Source organism: Xyrauchen texanus, chromosome 37 (genome assembly GCF_025860055.1).
Source record: "Xyrauchen texanus isolate HMW12.3.18 chromosome 37, RBS_HiC_50CHRs, whole genome shotgun sequence".
NCBI lineage: Eukaryota > Metazoa > Chordata > Actinopteri > Cypriniformes > Catostomidae > Xyrauchen > Xyrauchen texanus.
Window position 1 is genome coordinate 20561186 of NC_068312.1, and position 18987 is coordinate 20580172.

General features: G+C 36.4%; 1 protein-coding gene across 2 annotated transcripts in view; it reads right to left on the minus strand.

The window, feature by feature from the left end:
• LOC127630454 (glutamate receptor ionotropic, delta-2-like) overlaps positions 1–18987 on the minus strand; it is a 560225-nt gene that overhangs the window by 233008 nt on the left and 308230 nt on the right. For both annotated transcript variants that reach the window (XM_052107985.1, XM_052107986.1), the window contains exon 4: positions 15604–15809. In XM_052107985.1, the coding sequence (XP_051963945.1) occupies positions 15604–15809 (206 nt within the window). The remainder of the gene's footprint in view (positions 1–15603; positions 15810–18987) is intronic.

The following is an 18987-nucleotide window of genomic DNA, read 5'->3' on the forward strand; positions in this document are numbered from 1 at the left end:
AAGAGACCTGTTGCAGTCAGAACTCAATTTTACATTTTGCCTTTGTAGGGCAGTATCATTGCTTATTACATTTCTGTCAGAAAGAACTGCCATCAACTAATATTATATAATTACTTTAAGCAGTTCCCATCTGTCAAATTTTAGGATCTTAATTTATATGTTATTTTTATATTATATGTTATTATAATATATTTCCTTTCACTACATCCTTATTTTCCTTCTGATATTATTTCTCTCCACTCCATCCTTGCATTCGTGGGGATGCTAATTTGTCTTTGTAATTTGCTTTAAGGCTGTAATTCTAATTTATCTTAAAGCATATTTCTTTATTCTATTTCTTATTAATAGAGGTAGTATACTACCTCCATTACTTCAATATTATGAGTCAAGTCAAGTAAAATGTATTTATAAAGTGCTTCACAACAGCCATTGTTTCAAAATAGCTGTACATTACATTATGGTATAACAGAAAATTAATGAATATAATATTAGTTAATATTAATATTAATTAATATTAGTTATGTTTAGAACTATTAGTGGTTAAAATGAGTAAACAAAGTGTGTATAATTATGTACAATGTTTATCAGTTTATTTAAATATATTTTTTAATATGGGGATAAAAGTGTAAAATATAGTTCCCTATGTCACTCACTCAATGTTGTGTCAATGTAGTGACACTAGGGGTCGCTCTTGGGAGCCCCAAACCCCTCTGATCTTTGAGAAAAAGGCCAATTGGAATTGGCAAGTGGAATTTGCATGCCACTACCCTGGGCATACGGGTATAAAAGGAGCTCGCTCACAACCACTCATTCAGATTTTTTCTACAGAGACGAGCGGTGTCGATTCACTGAATTCCACTGCCGTTCCATTCACCTCGAGTGTGTATTCAGTTGTATTTACGGCACATTTCAGTGGTTTTTCCCCCTTGTGCATGGATAAAGTGCAGAGAACGCCCCAGGGCGCTTCAACAACTAAAAAGAGAGAGTATGCCCGGGCTGCCATGGGCATTGGGCTTGAGTGGAACCCTACACCCTGCACAGAGCCCTCACGGCTTGATGATTTGTTCCAGGGCTCAGAGCGCCTCTCATTGCCACTCCCCGCCACTGTTCCATTCATCCTGGAGGTGCACGAGCAGCTCACAAAGTCATGGCAGACACTTACTGCCCGGACACAACATCTGAGCTTGTCCGCTCTCACTACCCTCGACGGTGGGATAGCCAGGGGGTACACAGGGATTCCCCAGGTGGACAAGGCGGTTGCGGTGCACCAATGCCCGCAATGATCATCATCACTGACCTCCAAAGCTTACAGTGCTGCTGGACAGGCCGTCTTCGCCCTGCATGCCATGAACCTCCTGCAAGTTCACCAGGCCAAGGCACTCAAAGATCTGTGCTTGGGTAGTTCTGACCCCGACGTGGTGCAGGAACTGCGCTCAGCATCCGACCTCGCCCTCAGGGCCACGAAGGTCACAGCGCGGACACTCGGGCAGGAGATGGCCACCCTCGTGGTCCAGGAACGACACCTTTGGCTGAACCTGGTCGAGATGCGGGACGTGGACAAGGCACGCTTCCTCAATGCCCCTGTCTCCCAGTTCGGTCTCTCCGGCGACACCGTGTAGGACTTCAACCAGCAGTTCTCAGTGGTGAAGAATCAGACGGAGTACATTTCTCACATCATGCACTGCCGCGCCACCAGTGTGGGCCGTGCTCCGTCTGCTCGCCGAGGGTTTCCTCCTGCGGCTTCCAGAAAACGTGCAGCTCCACCCCAACCTGGGCCCAGCTCTTAGCCCCAGCGTCGAGCACCCCGCAGGAAGTGCACGCCCCCTCTCCTCTCCTGAACGTCCTTGAGAACCCGGAAGGATCCCAAGCGTTCCTGAAATGGACGTTTGCTCCAGAGCTGGTAAGCAGACCACTCCATTTCCCGGTGGAGGACCGGGAGGACAATCTTCAGTTCAGTTTGTTTTCTTTGACGCAATCTCCTTCGGGCTGCGGTACCCACATTCTCAATAAAAGAGCAATGTCCTCTACAGGGAACGGAGTTTACAATAGTAACCTAGACGTTGTGCGTGGACTGACGCTCGCAACATGACAGATTGACGGAGGATCTTCTCAAGTTAAAAGAACCTGGAAGTCACTGATGAATCACAGAAATTCAGAGTACATTTAAATGTATGTGTTGTTATAATTGATAGTTTGTGTATTTGTCCAAATGTTATGTGTTTGTAGATAGTAATTTTCGTTGACAGGGCAATTGACCAGATTTGCTCTCCCGCCAAAATACTTTAACTATACAGGCTTGAGAAAGCCAACATATTGTTTTCCTACTTCAGTTTAGTATGGAATAATTGAATAATTGACAAGGGACTGTCAAATTATTGACAATCATTGCACACCCGAATTGGTAAACGCATTGCAGCCATTACTCCTCAGGTTTATATTAATTTTCAATAATTCGACATTCGAAACAATGCTTATACCAAAGCTACTGCACCTCAAGACTTTTTTATCATGCTTTCTTCATTTAAACAGTCTGTCGAACTGATTCTTGCACCACATATTGAGCATGTAATGGTACGTGTCTACTGGTGCAGAAGAAATCCGCTCACCTCATCAGAGTTGGTGCTTTGGACCGGTGTTTAGCAAGTGTGTATCGGCTGACGGCTATGATTGTATTCCATCCACAAGCAATAATATTATTTTTAACATGCGTGATTACAGTTGGAAAGATGCTAGTGTTAATTCTGAATGCCCAAAGTATTAAAAAACATTGTTGATTTATTACACTTTTGCTTCCCCAGCCACAGTATTGTCACAATAAATCCAAGTATTACGACATTTATTGCCTGTAATACTTGATCATGCTTATGTTTCCCTGTTTTTGTTACAATACTTGGCACCAATCTCTTGGAGTGTGTACCTCTAATTGTCGAGGAGTAAGGAGAAATTTGGACACAGTCATACAGTCTGAAGAAACTGTAAAGAGGCTGTCACAGTTCTGTGTCAGGTTTGAGTGGATTGCTGTACTGTATGTATTGTGAAAAGCATATTAGCTAGCCAAGTGCACAGTGACATATATTTTAAGTCTTCATTTTTATTTGTATAGTGCTTTTCACAATACATATAGCTAATAATCATTGATAGCATTAATACTCTTATAACGAAAGAGTAACAGAGTATCTTTGAAAGGTTGCAAAATTTAAGTTCAGATGGGAAATTTTCTTTGTACATTTGAGATTGAACACATATTTTCCTCAAAAGATACAAATATTTTACATGAACAGTATGGTAAGATGCCTTGATTGTTAAAGACTGGATGCAGCAAACGTTTTAATGGTGGAGAAGGGAGATAGAAGATGGAATGAATGGTGGATAAAAACTTTAAAGTGTAAGTAATATCACAGAAAATGTTATGTCAATTATCAGCTTAAAATACATGTTTGATTTTAGTGTTGCACGTGGAACAAAAGGTTAGAACTACATTTTAAATACCACGAGAACATGAAAATGAGAGGGGCACTGAATTTTTTCGGTCACTTGGGCATTTTAATATTTTAATATTGCTGAAAATGTGTTGAATAGTTTACCCAAAAAGGAAAATTCCGTCTTTTACTCACCCTAATGTAATTTCAAACCAACATGACTATTTTCTTCTTTGTAACACAAAAGGTGAATTTCTGGTGGCAGGACATAAACCTTAGTACAAGTATTTGAAATAAATGGAATGATGCATTCCGAGTTTTCTGTAATGATATGATCACTTTGATGAACAGAACATAATTTAAGTTGTTAATTACTATCAAATTGAAGCATTAAAGCTCTGAAAATCTCACTGGTTCTTATTGTATCCTGTGAACAAACCTGTAATATAGTTAAGTAGCATTGATTAGTTTTACTGTGGTTTTATTGTATTTTCCCCTCTTTTTGGACCATCCACTTCCATTATGACCAATAAACACTATGAAGATTTCAAACATTCACCTTTTGTTTTCCACAGAGAAAAGATATGCAGGTTTGGAGTGACATAAGGGTAAGTTGGGACATAATTTTCATTTTTGGGTGAACTATTTCTATAAGTCTGTCTGAATATAGTGTCACCACTTTAATATCAAGTTAATTTTAATGATTAACATTCCATTACTATCAGTGTTGTGTGATGAAATTGACTGAATCCATTCATCAACTGCCCAGTGCTTCAAGGAGGGCTTCACAAGTATTGTGCATGCAACCAAGAAAAATTATTTTGGCCAAAATATACATTGAAGCAAGATAGGAGAGGCTTGCAGAAGATCTTCCAGGTTTTTTCTGTGGCATTACTGCCATATTGTCAAAGAAATGTTTTTGTTTCATCAGAATGATGTAATACTGTAAGATTTGTCATTGCAAATTAAATAAAGCTTTGAAAGTTGTTTTTGCAGATGTTGCATGGTTTCAATACTGTTCTAACATTATGTTTTCCTCTTACACCGTGTCCTAACTACACGCGACGCGATGCCGCGACACGCGATAAAAGGTATCTTTTCCATGTTAATCAGAGTTTTTGTCCTAACCAGACGCGACGGCAACACGCGAAGTTTCTAATTTAGAAACGGTTCCTATTTCTGCGACGTCGCGGCTGACAGATCCGCCCACACAGAGATCTCATTGGATGGAAGTTCTGCGTGTCATGAATATTTAATCATCAAACATGAACGGCGAGGAACTGATTGTCGAAGTTCAAAGGCATTCAATTCTCTACGATAAATCCCACAAATTCCACAAAGACATCAGGAATAAGGATTCCGTCTGGAGAAGTATAGCTGAAGCATTGAATACACATGGTAAGTTAAGTTTAGACTTTCATCTACAGCGAATGAATGAATGAATGAATGAATGAATGAATGAATGAATGAATGTAGCATTTAGCTATAGTAGGGTACTAATGAGCATCAACCTGTGTAAAACAAATTCCGCTTAATTTTCAATGTAAAGTAGAGTGAATAGGCATGACGATTTGTGTCCCTGTATCCAGGGGTGTCATTCCAGACAATCTACTGAAATACTTTGAATCTTTTTTGGTCATTAATAATCTCAGGTGTTCATTAGTTTTTTGTATAGTATTAAAATTGTTTCATTTGAGTTTGAATATAATTTTCCTTCCATCCATAATAAAGCGACGGGATGGATATGAATTTCCCTATGAACAAGATCGAATAAACTGATTGTCATATGAAGAAATTACACTGGTTATGAGTACACATTATTTATTTTTAGTTAAAAATAGGTCACTGTGCCACAAGCGATAATGGATAATTTACCTCAGATTTTGAAAGCATATAATATAACTGTACTTCATAACAAAATTAGTCAATGAGTATATTTTGTTAATGTTTTGATTTTTAATAATGTTATTTCTTGATTTGATTATGTCCTTACCCATTTCCAATGCGAGTGCGGGCCAGCAGTGCGCTTTCACAGAGAGACTCCGCCCACACGCTGTTCTGAATGGCTGTGATTTTTGATTGACGTGTGGCGTCTCACAGTCGCGTCGCGTTTAGTGTAGACAGACACACTTGCTGTCGCTGGAATTTTATCGCGTCGCGTGCAGTTAGGACACGGTGTTACAGTGTGATGCTGATACACCATATGAAAATTATTTTAACCAGGATGGTTCAAGTCCTGATAAAATGGATAGTGTGCAGGGAAAAATGATCAAAGAGGTAGAAATTTCAGCCTGAATTTTTTCGCCCTATATGAAAATTATGCTCACTTCCTGCAATGTGCTATTGCCAAGATATGAGTCAAGAATCAATTAAAAATGTCCTTTGTTCCAGAAGAGACTATTAACACTGAAAAATACAAATTGTCACATTAAACTCACCCTCATGATGTTTTAAACCTGTATGACTTTCTTTTCTTATGAGGGAACAGAAAAGGAGATATATTTAATGAATATCACAGCCCACAATTTCAATGCAATGGCAGTGGATATAGGCTCAATTTAAAGCTTAGAAGACCCAAATGATGTAATAAAAGTAGTCACATAAAAATGTGATTTGTGCTTCTAATTTCAAGTTGTCTGAAGGCATACGAAAATTAATTTTTTGTGAGAAACAATCTGAAATGCGAGAAGCTCCTACGAAGTGGTTTGTGTGTTCACGTGTTCATTTTGTTCTTTTTTAAGCTTTAAAGTGAGGTACTGTCAAATGTCATTGTGCTGAAAAGATAGCCTGTGATGTTTATTAAAACCTCTCCTTTTATGCTCCTAAAATGTATTTTGGGTTGCGTATTAAAGGGTTCTTTGGTTTAAATTAAATGTGAAGCAATATTGGCAAAAATTTAAAGCAAAGAACCCTTTAATACTCAACCCAAAATACAGTGTTTTTTTGCCATTTAAAGCAAAATGGCAAAAAAATATATGTTTGATGACGAAATTGTGATTCTGAGATGTTTAAAGTGTTAATTCTGTGACATTGTGAACAAAAATGTGAAATTATTGAATGTTATTAAATAAACGTGATAAAAACTGCCAACTTGATGTTTAAATATGCTTTGAGTACAAAAAAAGTGAAATTCATAAGGTACAAAGTGCTTTTCATTGGGGTAGAACCTTTAAAAGGCCAAATTTGCAGCATTTCCGAGGGTACATTATAGTACCATATCTCTGAGGTCCAAGTTAGTCACCAAGGGTACATATTTGCCTCTTAAAAGGTACAAGCTGTAAGGGTATGAAAATGTAATTTTGAGGGTACTACCCGAGTGACAAGCAATTGAACCCCTAGTGGTACACATTTTGCACTTTTTCTGACAGTGTACCAGTTCCATCACTGCCACTGAAGTGGACCTATATGCTCTGAAGCCATACTGATGTTCACTCAACAAATTGTGTTTTTCTATGAAATTATCAAAGCTTTGCACAAACAGTTTGTCATTGCAGGCAATATCATTGCTGTGCTTTACAGGGAAGACATCCCTCATGTGGTACCCTTCCCGCAGCCTCATTCTAGCATGACCCTCCAGTATGACAATGCCACCAGCCATACTGCTCGTTCTGTGCATGATTTTCTGCAAGTCCGGAATGTCAGTGTTCTGCCATGGCCAGCGAAGAGTCTGGATCTCAATCCCATTGAGCATGTCTGGGATCTGTTGGATCAGAGGCTGAGGGCTAGGGCCACTCCCCCAGAAATGTCCGGGAACTTGCAAGTGCCTTGGTTGAAGAGTGGGGTAACATCTCACAGCAAGAACTGGCAAATCTGGTGCAGTCCATGAGGAGGAGATTCACTGCAGTACTTAATGCACACACCAGATACTGACAGTTACTTTTGATTTTGACCTCCACTTTGTTCAGGGACACATTATTCCATTTCTGTTAGTCAAATGTCTGTGAAACTTGTTCAGTTTATGTCTTAGTTGTTGAATCTTTTTAATGTTCATACAAATATTTACACATGTTAAGTTTGCTGAAAATAAAAGCAGTTGAAACATTTTCTTTGGAGTTTCTATAAACAATATCTTCTTCTGCACCCTCATTATTTCTTGGCTTCACAATCTCATTTGCTAAATTATATCCAGCATTTACAAAGTACTCGTTCAGTTCATTGGCAATGTATTTTGTTTTATTTAAAATTGTATTGTTATCTTTTACAAAGTAAATTGGATTGTCTGCTTTTCCAATACCCTTTTTAATTATGTTGTTAATCACTTTCCATGTTCCTTGAGTATTACTCATACTGCTCCAATAGCTTTTGATAATACTCTTTCTTATTAGATCTCATAATACATATTAATTAATTTTTATTTATCTTATATTTAATTTCTGATTTTTGTGTATTTGTTTATATATATGTTTAAAAATCTCCTATATAATACATTTGTCTTTTTTACATGCATTCTATATCCCCTTGGTAATCCATGGCTTGTCCACATAATTGTGCTTCAATATAAGTTTTTTAAAGGACAGTTGTTTTATTTTTTCATATTGCACAGTTAATGTGGACAAAAAAGCCTCATAGGCTATGTTAGGATCATCATTAGCATAAACCTCATTCCAGTTTTGTTTTATTAGGTCCACCTTCAGGGCAGTGATAGCTTCAGGTGTTCTGTTTTCATTTTTTATCTTAAAGAAATTCTGAAGAATTACAAAAACTGGAAGGTGGTCATGTATGTCAGTTATAAGTTATCCACATACTATTCTGCCTGTTGTTATTCTACTTAGTTTTATAATAGCAGGGAATAGGCTGTTGCTGTACATTTTATTAATAAAATCATTTTGTGTCAATTTAGGTTTAACAAGTCAATATTAAAATCACCACATATAATTTGCAACTTTAATTCATTAATTTTGTCAAACATACCAGATAATTTATTTGAAAATGTATCAAGGCAGGTCCCTGGTGTTCTATATACACAGCTAATACTTCATCAAGCCAAGTTTCACTTGCAGCGATTACATTAAACTTATTTAATTGACGCAAATAATCATTGATTTTAGAGAAGTTTCTATAGAGGCTTCTACTGATGAAGTGTAATATTGATAAAGCCCCTTCCATTTCCACATTCCTGTTGAATTGTGCATCTGTGTAGTACTCACAATTGTTGATGTTTTTTAACCATAAAAGTGGTTTTCTGGGTCAATATAATTTTCAATATAATACATTTTGTGGGCTGTGTGGTCAAAAGTTTTAAAGTTAAAATTTTCATACTTACTATTTAGTCTATATAAATGATATCCAACTCCTCATCAACAATGTCTCTGAACAGGAACGAATAGTCCTCTTCAAAATCCATGCAGATGCTCCCCACACAATCCAAACCAATAACTACAAATCCACATCTCCAAACTTAAAATTTACATGATTTCAGCACAAGCAAGCAAGAGTTTAAAGTTCCTTATCTGTATTGGTCTAAGACTTTGAGTTCCCTTATCGTAACTATTTTGGCTTCTTCAGGTGCTCTAATTAACTGTATCATTACTTTGCAATTTCTTGTCAATGTAGCTTGTATCTTGTTTTGTTTTGTTAGAATATGTGCATATCTGGCAATGTCTGTGTTATTTTTTGTAAGATGCTCTTTCAAGTACACCCCTGTCCCCTTAAGCTTCTGCCTGTCTCAGTAGTTCACAAACCAAACTATTATGGTAAGCTTTGTTTTGCAATCCTTGCGGCGAAGGGTATGGCAAGCCGAGACATTGTTACTCTGAATGCATATGTTCTTACTTTCAAAGAACTCTATTCTACTCCAAATTGGTGTTCATGACATACTGATTCCCGACATAGGGAGCTAGAGGGCTGATTGAGACGCACACACACAGTCCACTGTTTCTCATTGCATGTTATCATAATGTATCGTGATATATTGAACCATGACATATGTATTGCGATACATGTTGTATCATGAGGTGGTTGCCTATACACATCCCACTATAAATATTATTGTATCACAACTCAGACATCCATTTTATACTGTACTGTTTATCGGCAGGTTCTGATTTCGACTTCCTCTAAATATGATATAATATTGGTGTGCAATGAAGAACTAGCACTTGGCAGTGACATTGACAGACAAGGCCACACAAATCAATCATGTTTTCTTCAAACAATTTACTTTAATTGTCCATTCGGCTGGACGGTTTTACTCCATATTTTGATAGTCAATCAGCACAATTGTGATGGATATCTGTCTCTGACACTCCACCATAAACATATCACACAGACAGGCACCTCGTAGAGTCTTTTCCCTGTCCATACTCTCACCTCAGTGACATACCCCATCATGTCTTCTGTCTGTCCACTATGAGGCTGACCTCCTGTTAAATGCTCGAGACCCTTCACCCATAGAACACCATTCAAAGTCTCACTTCATCACTTCACTCCCACTGCCATGCTCCGACAGACTGCACTGACACGCTATTGAGTACATTTTAGCTTTGACTTTGTTAGTGTTGGACCGGGTTAATTAAATAAATTGTTACATTTGCTAAAGAATCACAGCTGACATGCTGAATAGATTCAATGCAGAAGAAAAAGCAAGTGTAGAAATTTTAGGCAAAAACAAAATAGATTTTATTACAGCTTTGAAGGTGAATCTTTTGAAAGTGATGTGTGATTTCTGCCTCACTAGTCTTACCAAATGGAATTGTGAACAGTTTTCCTGAACACTCCTCACATCTGCCATTGGTTTCACAGACATTTAGTCCCGTCCCAAAATGACACTACTGGTTGAGCTAACTCTGTATAGACCAATCCTTTGGCAACGTCACTGCATACATCACACACAGAAGTGGTGGCAAAACATTTGCGCAAACAGTAAACTTTTTTCAGATTCCATTGTTGAATAATTATTTCAAGGGCTATCACAGACAGCTGTGGCTTCAAGCCATCAACAGTGCTGACTGGACTGAGGAGATAATTTCAACATTTATTGCAAACATTATTAAAGGTATATTATTAACTCATATCGTAATAATAATTGTATAGCTAAGAATATGTCTGTAGTTATGATGGATTTGTTTCATACTTTTGTTTAATCATCTAATATTTTAAATCTAACACAATTACAAAAATGTTTTGAAAACAATGTAATTTGTCTATAGGCTTATGGCTATTAGATAATTTGTATCCTCTGTACCTGTTTAGGAGTTAAAACAAAGGAAAAAAGAATACAAACAATAAGCAACCAGTGTTCACAAATTTGATTTTAAACACATTTTTTACACTTTTATTAAAAACTATAAAACTTAAAACTTTTTTTTTTTTTTTAAATATTGTGTTATTAAGTCTTTTGGTATGTGTATTGCTGCTCTGCAGTTGTAACCTGTTGCAACCCTGGTAGTGATTTCATTTCTATTTTGTTTAGTTAGCGAGACAATTTGCACATGATTAAAAATCAGTTTAATAAATGAAACAATGTTTTTTAAAAATGTATCTGATCCATTAGTTGCAGTAATATTACTGATTTCTGATCAATTAGTTGGAATAATATTTTATTTAAAGATGTAATGTGCCTGATAGTTGAATAAGATACATGTCATAAAATCATTTCACACTTGTGTACTTTAACTTAGCTGCCCCAGTTGGTATATATGGTTGGATCATATAAAAACATTTTAAATTTGTTCTTGGTCACAGTTTCTTTATTTGCACACCAAATTTTAATTGAGAATAAAAAAAATAAAAATATCAAATTATGAAATCTCTGTCTTTGTGACTAACAGCATTTCTTGTCATGTGTCACTCCAAGATGTCTTAAAGGTCACCCAACTGTTGCGGTTAGATGAGCAAAATTACCAGCACATGAAATACATTTGGATGAGGAGCTTGAAAACTGGATTCTGCCTCGTCGCATTTTGTTGTGGCGGGTGTTAGCTGGCCACTGTTTAATATATTCTGCAAATATCCAGATCCATGGTTTTGACTTTTGCCGATATTGGCGATCATTGTCGGTCAATTGATTGTCACATTCAGCATCGGGATCTTAGTAAGACATTATCGATATCTGATAACGTCGTCCTTTTGCCCAGCCCTACTATAAAGTCTCCTCCCTGCACAGTCAATCACACTTCAGTTTCACTTTATCATTATTCTTCTTCTGTTTTTGGTTATTCACAGTCTTAATGCATATTATTTTGGAGCTTCAAAGTTTTGGCACCCATTCATTTCCATTGTGAGGACCTACAGATCTGAGATATTCTAAAAATCATAATTTGTGTTCAGCTTAAGAAAGTAAGTCATACACATCTGTGATGCCAGGAGGGTGAGTAAATAATGAGAGAATTTTCATTTGGGTGAACTATCCCTTTAAGTAAATATATTTTTTTAGAAAACATGCAAAGGTAAACTCATTAATAAATGCATGCTTTGAATACCAACAGAATGGATTTATTCTCTTTAGTGGGCTGGTTATGGAAGGACACATTAAGATTTTAGCAGTGTGCTTTAAACTCTTCCAAAATCCAGACTTCTCATATGAGCTGAGATCAGACTGAAGTAACATTTCCTTGAATTCAGAATTTGACTAAGGCTCATTTGATGCATGCAACTTACAAAATACTAGTTTAGACTTCTACAAAAAAATAAATAATAATAATAATAATAAAAAACAACAACAGGAGAACATCAGTTATTTAAATATATGTTAATCATCTTGCTCCAGTATTGCAAATTAAGATTGTATTTTTTTTAATTATTATTATTATTATTATTATTTATTTTTTGTATAATTAAAGTTCTAATAAAATCAGAACGCTGCCTCAAAATGCTGTGGAGAAAAGTCATGCAACTGAAGCATTTTTGTCAATTTTGTCAAATACCAGCATAGGTAGAATGTGTTCATAATTGACCATAAAATACCTGAGAGGCAGTTTACCAGCTGTATGCTGAAACATGACTTCTAATAGGAACAGTTTGTCTCAATCTATACACAGAATGTCTCTTGTCCAATGAACTGGCCTTTAAATCTGCTTTATAGTGCAAACAAAAGGCTTAGATAAGCTAGATATGCTGGCTTTATGTGACAGTTCCTGAGCAAACCAGAATGCTGCAGCCACAGTTTCAAGACCCGGTAATGAATGCTCACAACAGATGTTTAATAGCTTTCGCTGCAGTGGTACTGGGAGACCTGAGCACTCTTACTGCACACAGTCAAATGCCAGAAATAAGAAGGTCTAACTCTCATTTATCAAATGCATAGCGCATAGTTTTTATGCTCTCAATACGTAACGGTCATAAGCAGGCCCAGACGAACCCCCCCCCCCTCATTTTCTGCACTGATTGGTGGAATTTGAATTCATTACAATTAATTTTAATATGGAGAAAATTGTTAAAAAAAAGCCAATAAAACTGCTGTCTGACTGATGGCTGAAACCCCTAAACAAGGGATGGTTCACCAAAAATGTTTATTCTTTCATCATTTACTCACTAAAACATTGTTCCAAACTTATATGACTGTTAAATGTTAGACAGAATGTTGGTCTCAATCACCATTCAGTGTCATAGTATGTAAAAAAAAAGATCCATTGAAAGTGAATGGGGATCTAATTTGGTGTTCCACAAAATAAAGAATGAGTAAACGATGACAGAATTGTCATTTTTCTCTGAACAATCATTTTAACAAATGAACATGCAAGGAGCAAGGGATGTGTTGAACTTTGTGAATGATGGGCATTGGATCTTTCATCACAATTCTGCAGTTGTAGTATGACTAGAAAATGCTTTGTTGCTAATGGTGCTTGGCATACTCAGAGAGAATAACGATTTCCTAGTCAAATCCAATAACAAAAACAATGAGCTACTTTTTAAATTTCCTGTGATGAATCCCCGGCTGAAGTGAGTATCTTTAAGACGCTGAGCTCACCCTGATCAACTTATCATCCCCGGGCCCAAGGGTCATTACAGCAGCCTGCAGTCTCAACCACTACTGATGGTTCCTGTCCTATTCCACGTTCCACCAAAATTGGATTTTGATTGCTTTTCACAGGATATTTTTAATTAAAGGCAAATGAGAATAGCATGTGAGATTAAGCAATACTTCATGGTTTAATTCCCAGAGAGAGTTATCAGAGAGAGCAAAGCCATTTAATGACTTCCTTACAAATATTGGCAATTAAAACAAGTGACATTTTTCAATAAAAATGAATTACAACTACCAAAAGAAAAAAAGGGACTGGAAGTCAGGCCAAAATGGAAAATGCTAAAGCTTCACATTATAATATAAAGGCACTAGAGTAAAAATATTGACAAGCTATGCATTTAAACTGCCATAAAAACACTTTTTTCAATTTAATTTATATTGACATATTGAAGGCCTTGCAACGAAATGCCTGCTGGCTGAATTCAAGGGCCCCTATTTGCATCTTTGCAATGCAACAATGAATGTGAGTCAGGACATGTACTTTTGATGCTAGTGCGTTTGTGTGTGCTTGAGTGTGCAATACTGTATGTATGCAAACGTGTTCATAGACATTTGTGTATAGGAGAGCAAGGACACATGCAATGGCTTATAAATTTAAATAAAATTTAAAATAAATTTAAAATTGACATGCTGTGCTTGTCTGTTGATGGACAATGCAAACTTTTATCTCTTTCAAAAATGTCAAAAAGCTTCAGTAAATGCCACTGACGTTTAAACAAAAAAAAAAACTGTTTTGAGCTAATAAAAATGTCATCCTTAAAGCAATAGTTAACCAAAAATTGGAAATTCTCTTATAATTTACTCACCCACATGATTCTGTTAACATTTACTCACCCAGATGTGTATGACTTTCTTTCTTCAGCAGAACACAAATTAAGATTTTTTGAAAAATATCTCAGCTCTGTAAGTCCATACAATGCAAGTGAATGGGGACTTTTGTAACTGAAAAACATCACATACAGGAAACATAAAAGTAATCCATATGACTCCAGTGGTTAAATCCATATCTCCAGAAGCAATATAATGGGTGTGGTTGTGGTGTGGAACAGTACAATATTTAAGTCCTTTTTTACTCTAAATCTCCACTTTAACTTTCAGATATGAAAATGAATCTAAACAGGCACCACATATGGCTAGAGATTTAGAAGTTGAGATTTAAAGTATAAAAAGCACTTAGTTTCTCACCTACACCTATTATATTGCTTCTGAAGATATGGATTTAAACAGTCTAATGCATTACTTCTATTGTATGTTTCCATTATGTCATTTTTGGAGCTACAAAGGTCTGATCACCATTCACTTGCACTGTATGAATCTACAAAGTTGAAATATTCTTCTAAAATCTTAATCTGAGTTCGGCAGAAGAAAGAAAGTCATCCATGTCTAGGATGAGGGCGAGTAAATTATGAAAGAATTATATTTTTTGGGTGAACTATCCATTAAAGTACTTTATGGTTTTTGGGCCATACTTTTATATACAAAATAGCTCTTATCTCACCTTCCAAATTCCCATATGGTTTGGTGTTCCTCTCTGACCTGGTTTGATAGTAGTATAACAAAATATATGCAATATTCCTGCCTGCATTGGTCAGCATGAAAGTAACATCTGCCTCTAAGCCTGTGCCAATGCAGGTCTAGTGCATGAATCTTCTGCTGTGATAAACATGTGAAAAATTCATAAGCATTGATTATAAAGTGTGGCTGAAGGGTGGATTGTATTGCACTAATGTTATACATTTGAAATATAACATACAAATACAAATATGTGGTTGCCATATGAAATTGTTTGTGTTTACATATTGTCTGATGTTGTGAATAAAGCCTGTGCTTCATAATTTGAGGTTGTGTCTAGAGTTCAAGGATGTGTTATGTATTCATTAATTACAGTATGCACATATTTAATATACAGTCACCACATTTTAAAGCTTTTCCTTATACTGTTACAATTATCACATACATACCTCTGTTTTAATTGTACAGCATAAGTGTTGTGAATGCTAACATCACCCTTCATATACTTGTACTTCTTAGTATTTTATGTAATTAAGTTAATAATTTAATACACATGGGTAATGACAGCAGACGTGGAAAAGATGTCTGAGGCAAAGTTTCAAAGTTCTAGGCAGAATATGTTTTGAATAAATAAGCAAAAAGCTATACAATTATACTTGTGCTCCCAGAGATATGAGAGAGTTTATGATTATGAGTGTTTGAATGTACCTCTGTAATGAAGGCCTTGGCAGTGGCAGGGCTCATGAACAGTACAGCACGCCTCAGTGTGTCCCTGTAGCGGTGTAGCTCCTCCACCCTCATGGTGCGGAACATTCCGGTGATCATCATGTTAATATTGGATTCCACCTTCTGGAGAGACACATCCATGCCCTGCTGAGACGTCTGGTCCAGGAAGTTCTGTATCCCCCGGATATCTGTAAAACAAGAGACAATATCAGCCAAATTGCATTCATTGTATATGTGACCCTTTCACAATCTGTCTCAACAGCGCCTGTCTGCATTCAAACAAATATGTATTTCCTTAAAGGTACACACAATGTATTATTTATTTATTTATGTTTGTGTGTCAGCCATTATTAATGTATTCTGTTAGCAAATTTATCCAATAACAGGAGGACTTACATATCAAATAAACAGCATTCTCTCATGTAAGTATGCACCATTTTGAACACATTTTTCAAAAGTACTATTCATTTCTGCGTGAAAATGTTTTAATGAAGAAAAAATACTGAGTGGACCTTTAAATCTATGAATTTAAATGAATGTGTGGCAGGACAAAGTGCATTTTACCAGCATCATATTCAGTCAGCAGATGAACATACGTGATATGCAATTCTAACCATTTTATTTTCACCTGCTAAATTACTTTGATTACAGTGTGTAGTGCAGGAATGCATTAGCATGTGTGCTAACAGCAAATGGAGTGGGCAGCAACAGAAACCTGTGTAGAAAATATTTCACCGCAGTGTTGTGAGGCAGAAGTGCTATCTGAGGGTGACAAAATAAAAGATGTATTTCACACAGAAGTTGCTGCACACTCTTCTCTGTGCAGGCGTCCTTTCCCCACATCAAACCGTTTCAACCAGAGCGGTGAGTCGTTCAGAACGCAAGATCAAAGCATCTCTGAAAGATGGGACTGGGATGAGGCAACTGGGTGGAATTAAGGTGGTGATAGTGGGGGGTGTTAAAAGTGAGACTTTTAGTAACAGAGATGTGAGGAAAAAGAGTCATTTATGAAAAGCATCAGATGAAAGTTTCTTTAAGGTAGCCATTCAGTCATGAGTCGCTAAAGATGACTTTATATGCTTGCGTTTTAGACGCGCTACAAAAATAAATATACCTTGAAATGCCTCGCGATAGACTGCCGTGTCACATAATATGTCAGTAAAAACAACATTACGTACACGTTGATAGAGCAGCATTAAGGTTGAATTCGCTGAACTGTGAATGTCACTTACCCAGGGTATCTCAGTGCTAAAATCTGCATCTTATTCACTAATTACCCATAATAATGTGAAATAGTGCTGCACTATATATATTTGATAATTATGTCCTTTATATGTGCAACCCCAATTCCAAAAAAGTTTGGATAGTATGAAAAATGCTAATAAAACTAAAATGAGTGATTTGTAAATGTCAATTATCTATTGATCATCTAGTGATTCAGCAAATGATGGAGACAAGCATTATAAACATCCATACTGTATATTCAGACATACCATTCGCACCGATCAGCACACTTTTAGCAGTTTAAAGGGCAGATTTTTATACCTGAATCACAATGGAGTCAGAGTGATACTGTATGCATGCCAGGACATGTGCTTCATCATCCTTCACAACCTAGCTCTAAAAAATTCTGCTAGATTGGGAATTGAGCAGTGCAAATTGTGTTCAGCAATAATTTTGTGGCCATTTTTTTCAAGTAAATCGGGTGCTAAAACAACGCAGACAGTGTGTGCAAATAAATGGTGCTATCAGCGGGTGCAATTAATTCTTATTTGCAATTCATGAATTCCTTATTAATGTCAGGCTGCCGAAATTGACATTTACTTAATTGAAATATAGACTGCTTTAATCAAACAATTTGGCTCTTGGGTTAATTAGTGGGGTCATTGGCCCCTGCATCTCCACAGAAATGCTGTCACTTGATGCAGCTAGAAAGGAAAGATGAGGACAAGTTTTACCCCATGATGGAGGAGTGTCAAAACCACCGGCAGCTCCATCTGTGTGCTGGATACAATTTAAAGCAAATGTAGTCCTGGCGGAAATCTCTAATCAGGATCCTGTGCTAGCTCAGAGGGCATGGCTCCAGCAGACAGCAGCTTGTGTTTTTAACAGAGGACACATAGAGGGACCTGATACAGTCCCTGTGCTGGAGTGGTATCCGTGTTGCCACTATTTACAGAGATGTTTTGAAGGCAATGTTATTGCAGTATGGAGTAAACAAACAGTGAGGGAGGCAATGGTCTGTCAATGTACAATGCTTGTTATTTCACATTCAATACTTAATGAAGTCATAATATTGCTGACCTCCCATTGGAGTCTGCATAAAGGAATAGTCCACTCAAAAAAGACAATTCTGCCAAACTCTCATGTCATTCCAAACCTGGATGACTTTATAATGTGGAACATTATACAGCATTCCATTATAACTTTTTTTATGAATGTCCCAGTATGTTTGTTCAATACAATGGCAGCTGATAGTGACAGGCATTAAACGTTAAAAAGCACTCAACAGTATTATAGTATAAAAGTAGCCCATGTGGCTCCATGTGCATTATATCCCAAGTCTTTTGAAAGCATACAATATGATTTAGTGAGAAACAAAATGTTAGTAATTTTCAGTGTAAATCTGAGTGCATGAAAGAAGCTTGTTCACAGTGGCCTGTGTCTTTACATGAGAACTTGTGTTGTTTCGCAGTAAATGAAACATGAGTATAAGTAAAGTGACCAAAAAAAAGGTTAAAGGAAAGGCAGATTCATACAAACAGATAGAAAACAAAACACAGCACTAATACAAATGAGGCTCTTTTCATCTGAAAATACACATGTAATTATAATCAGCATTAGTGTCTCCATTATCATTAGAGACTGTCTCTTCACTTCTCCTGTCAGAGATTCCCAGCTGTGAACAAACTTTGAAGCAAACTTTTCAGAAAACGCACTGATAAATAACTCTTGCTTGGAAAATGCAGATGTCATTAAATAATATGTGTTAGTGCATGCAGTACAACCATACTATTCTTACTAGTATATTACAGTATATTGTACTGTGTGATGAATGAACCAAAATAAATTACAGCCATGATTTTGTAATCTCTTTTTTTCTCACTGTTAATTTGATAGGACTAACACATTTGTAAAACATTTCACACAAAATTTAAATGAAAGAAGCAGATTTTAGTTTAGTTTTTAAGATAGTCTGTCTGACTGTATGTCACATAAATGTATGTGTGTGTGTATACTGTGTGTATACTGTGTGTGTGTGTGTGTGTGTGTGTGTGTGTGTGTGTGGCCTCTAGAATTAAAATATATTAGATTTAAAAATATTTAAGAGTATCAATATTTGTATATTAATATAAGTATATATTC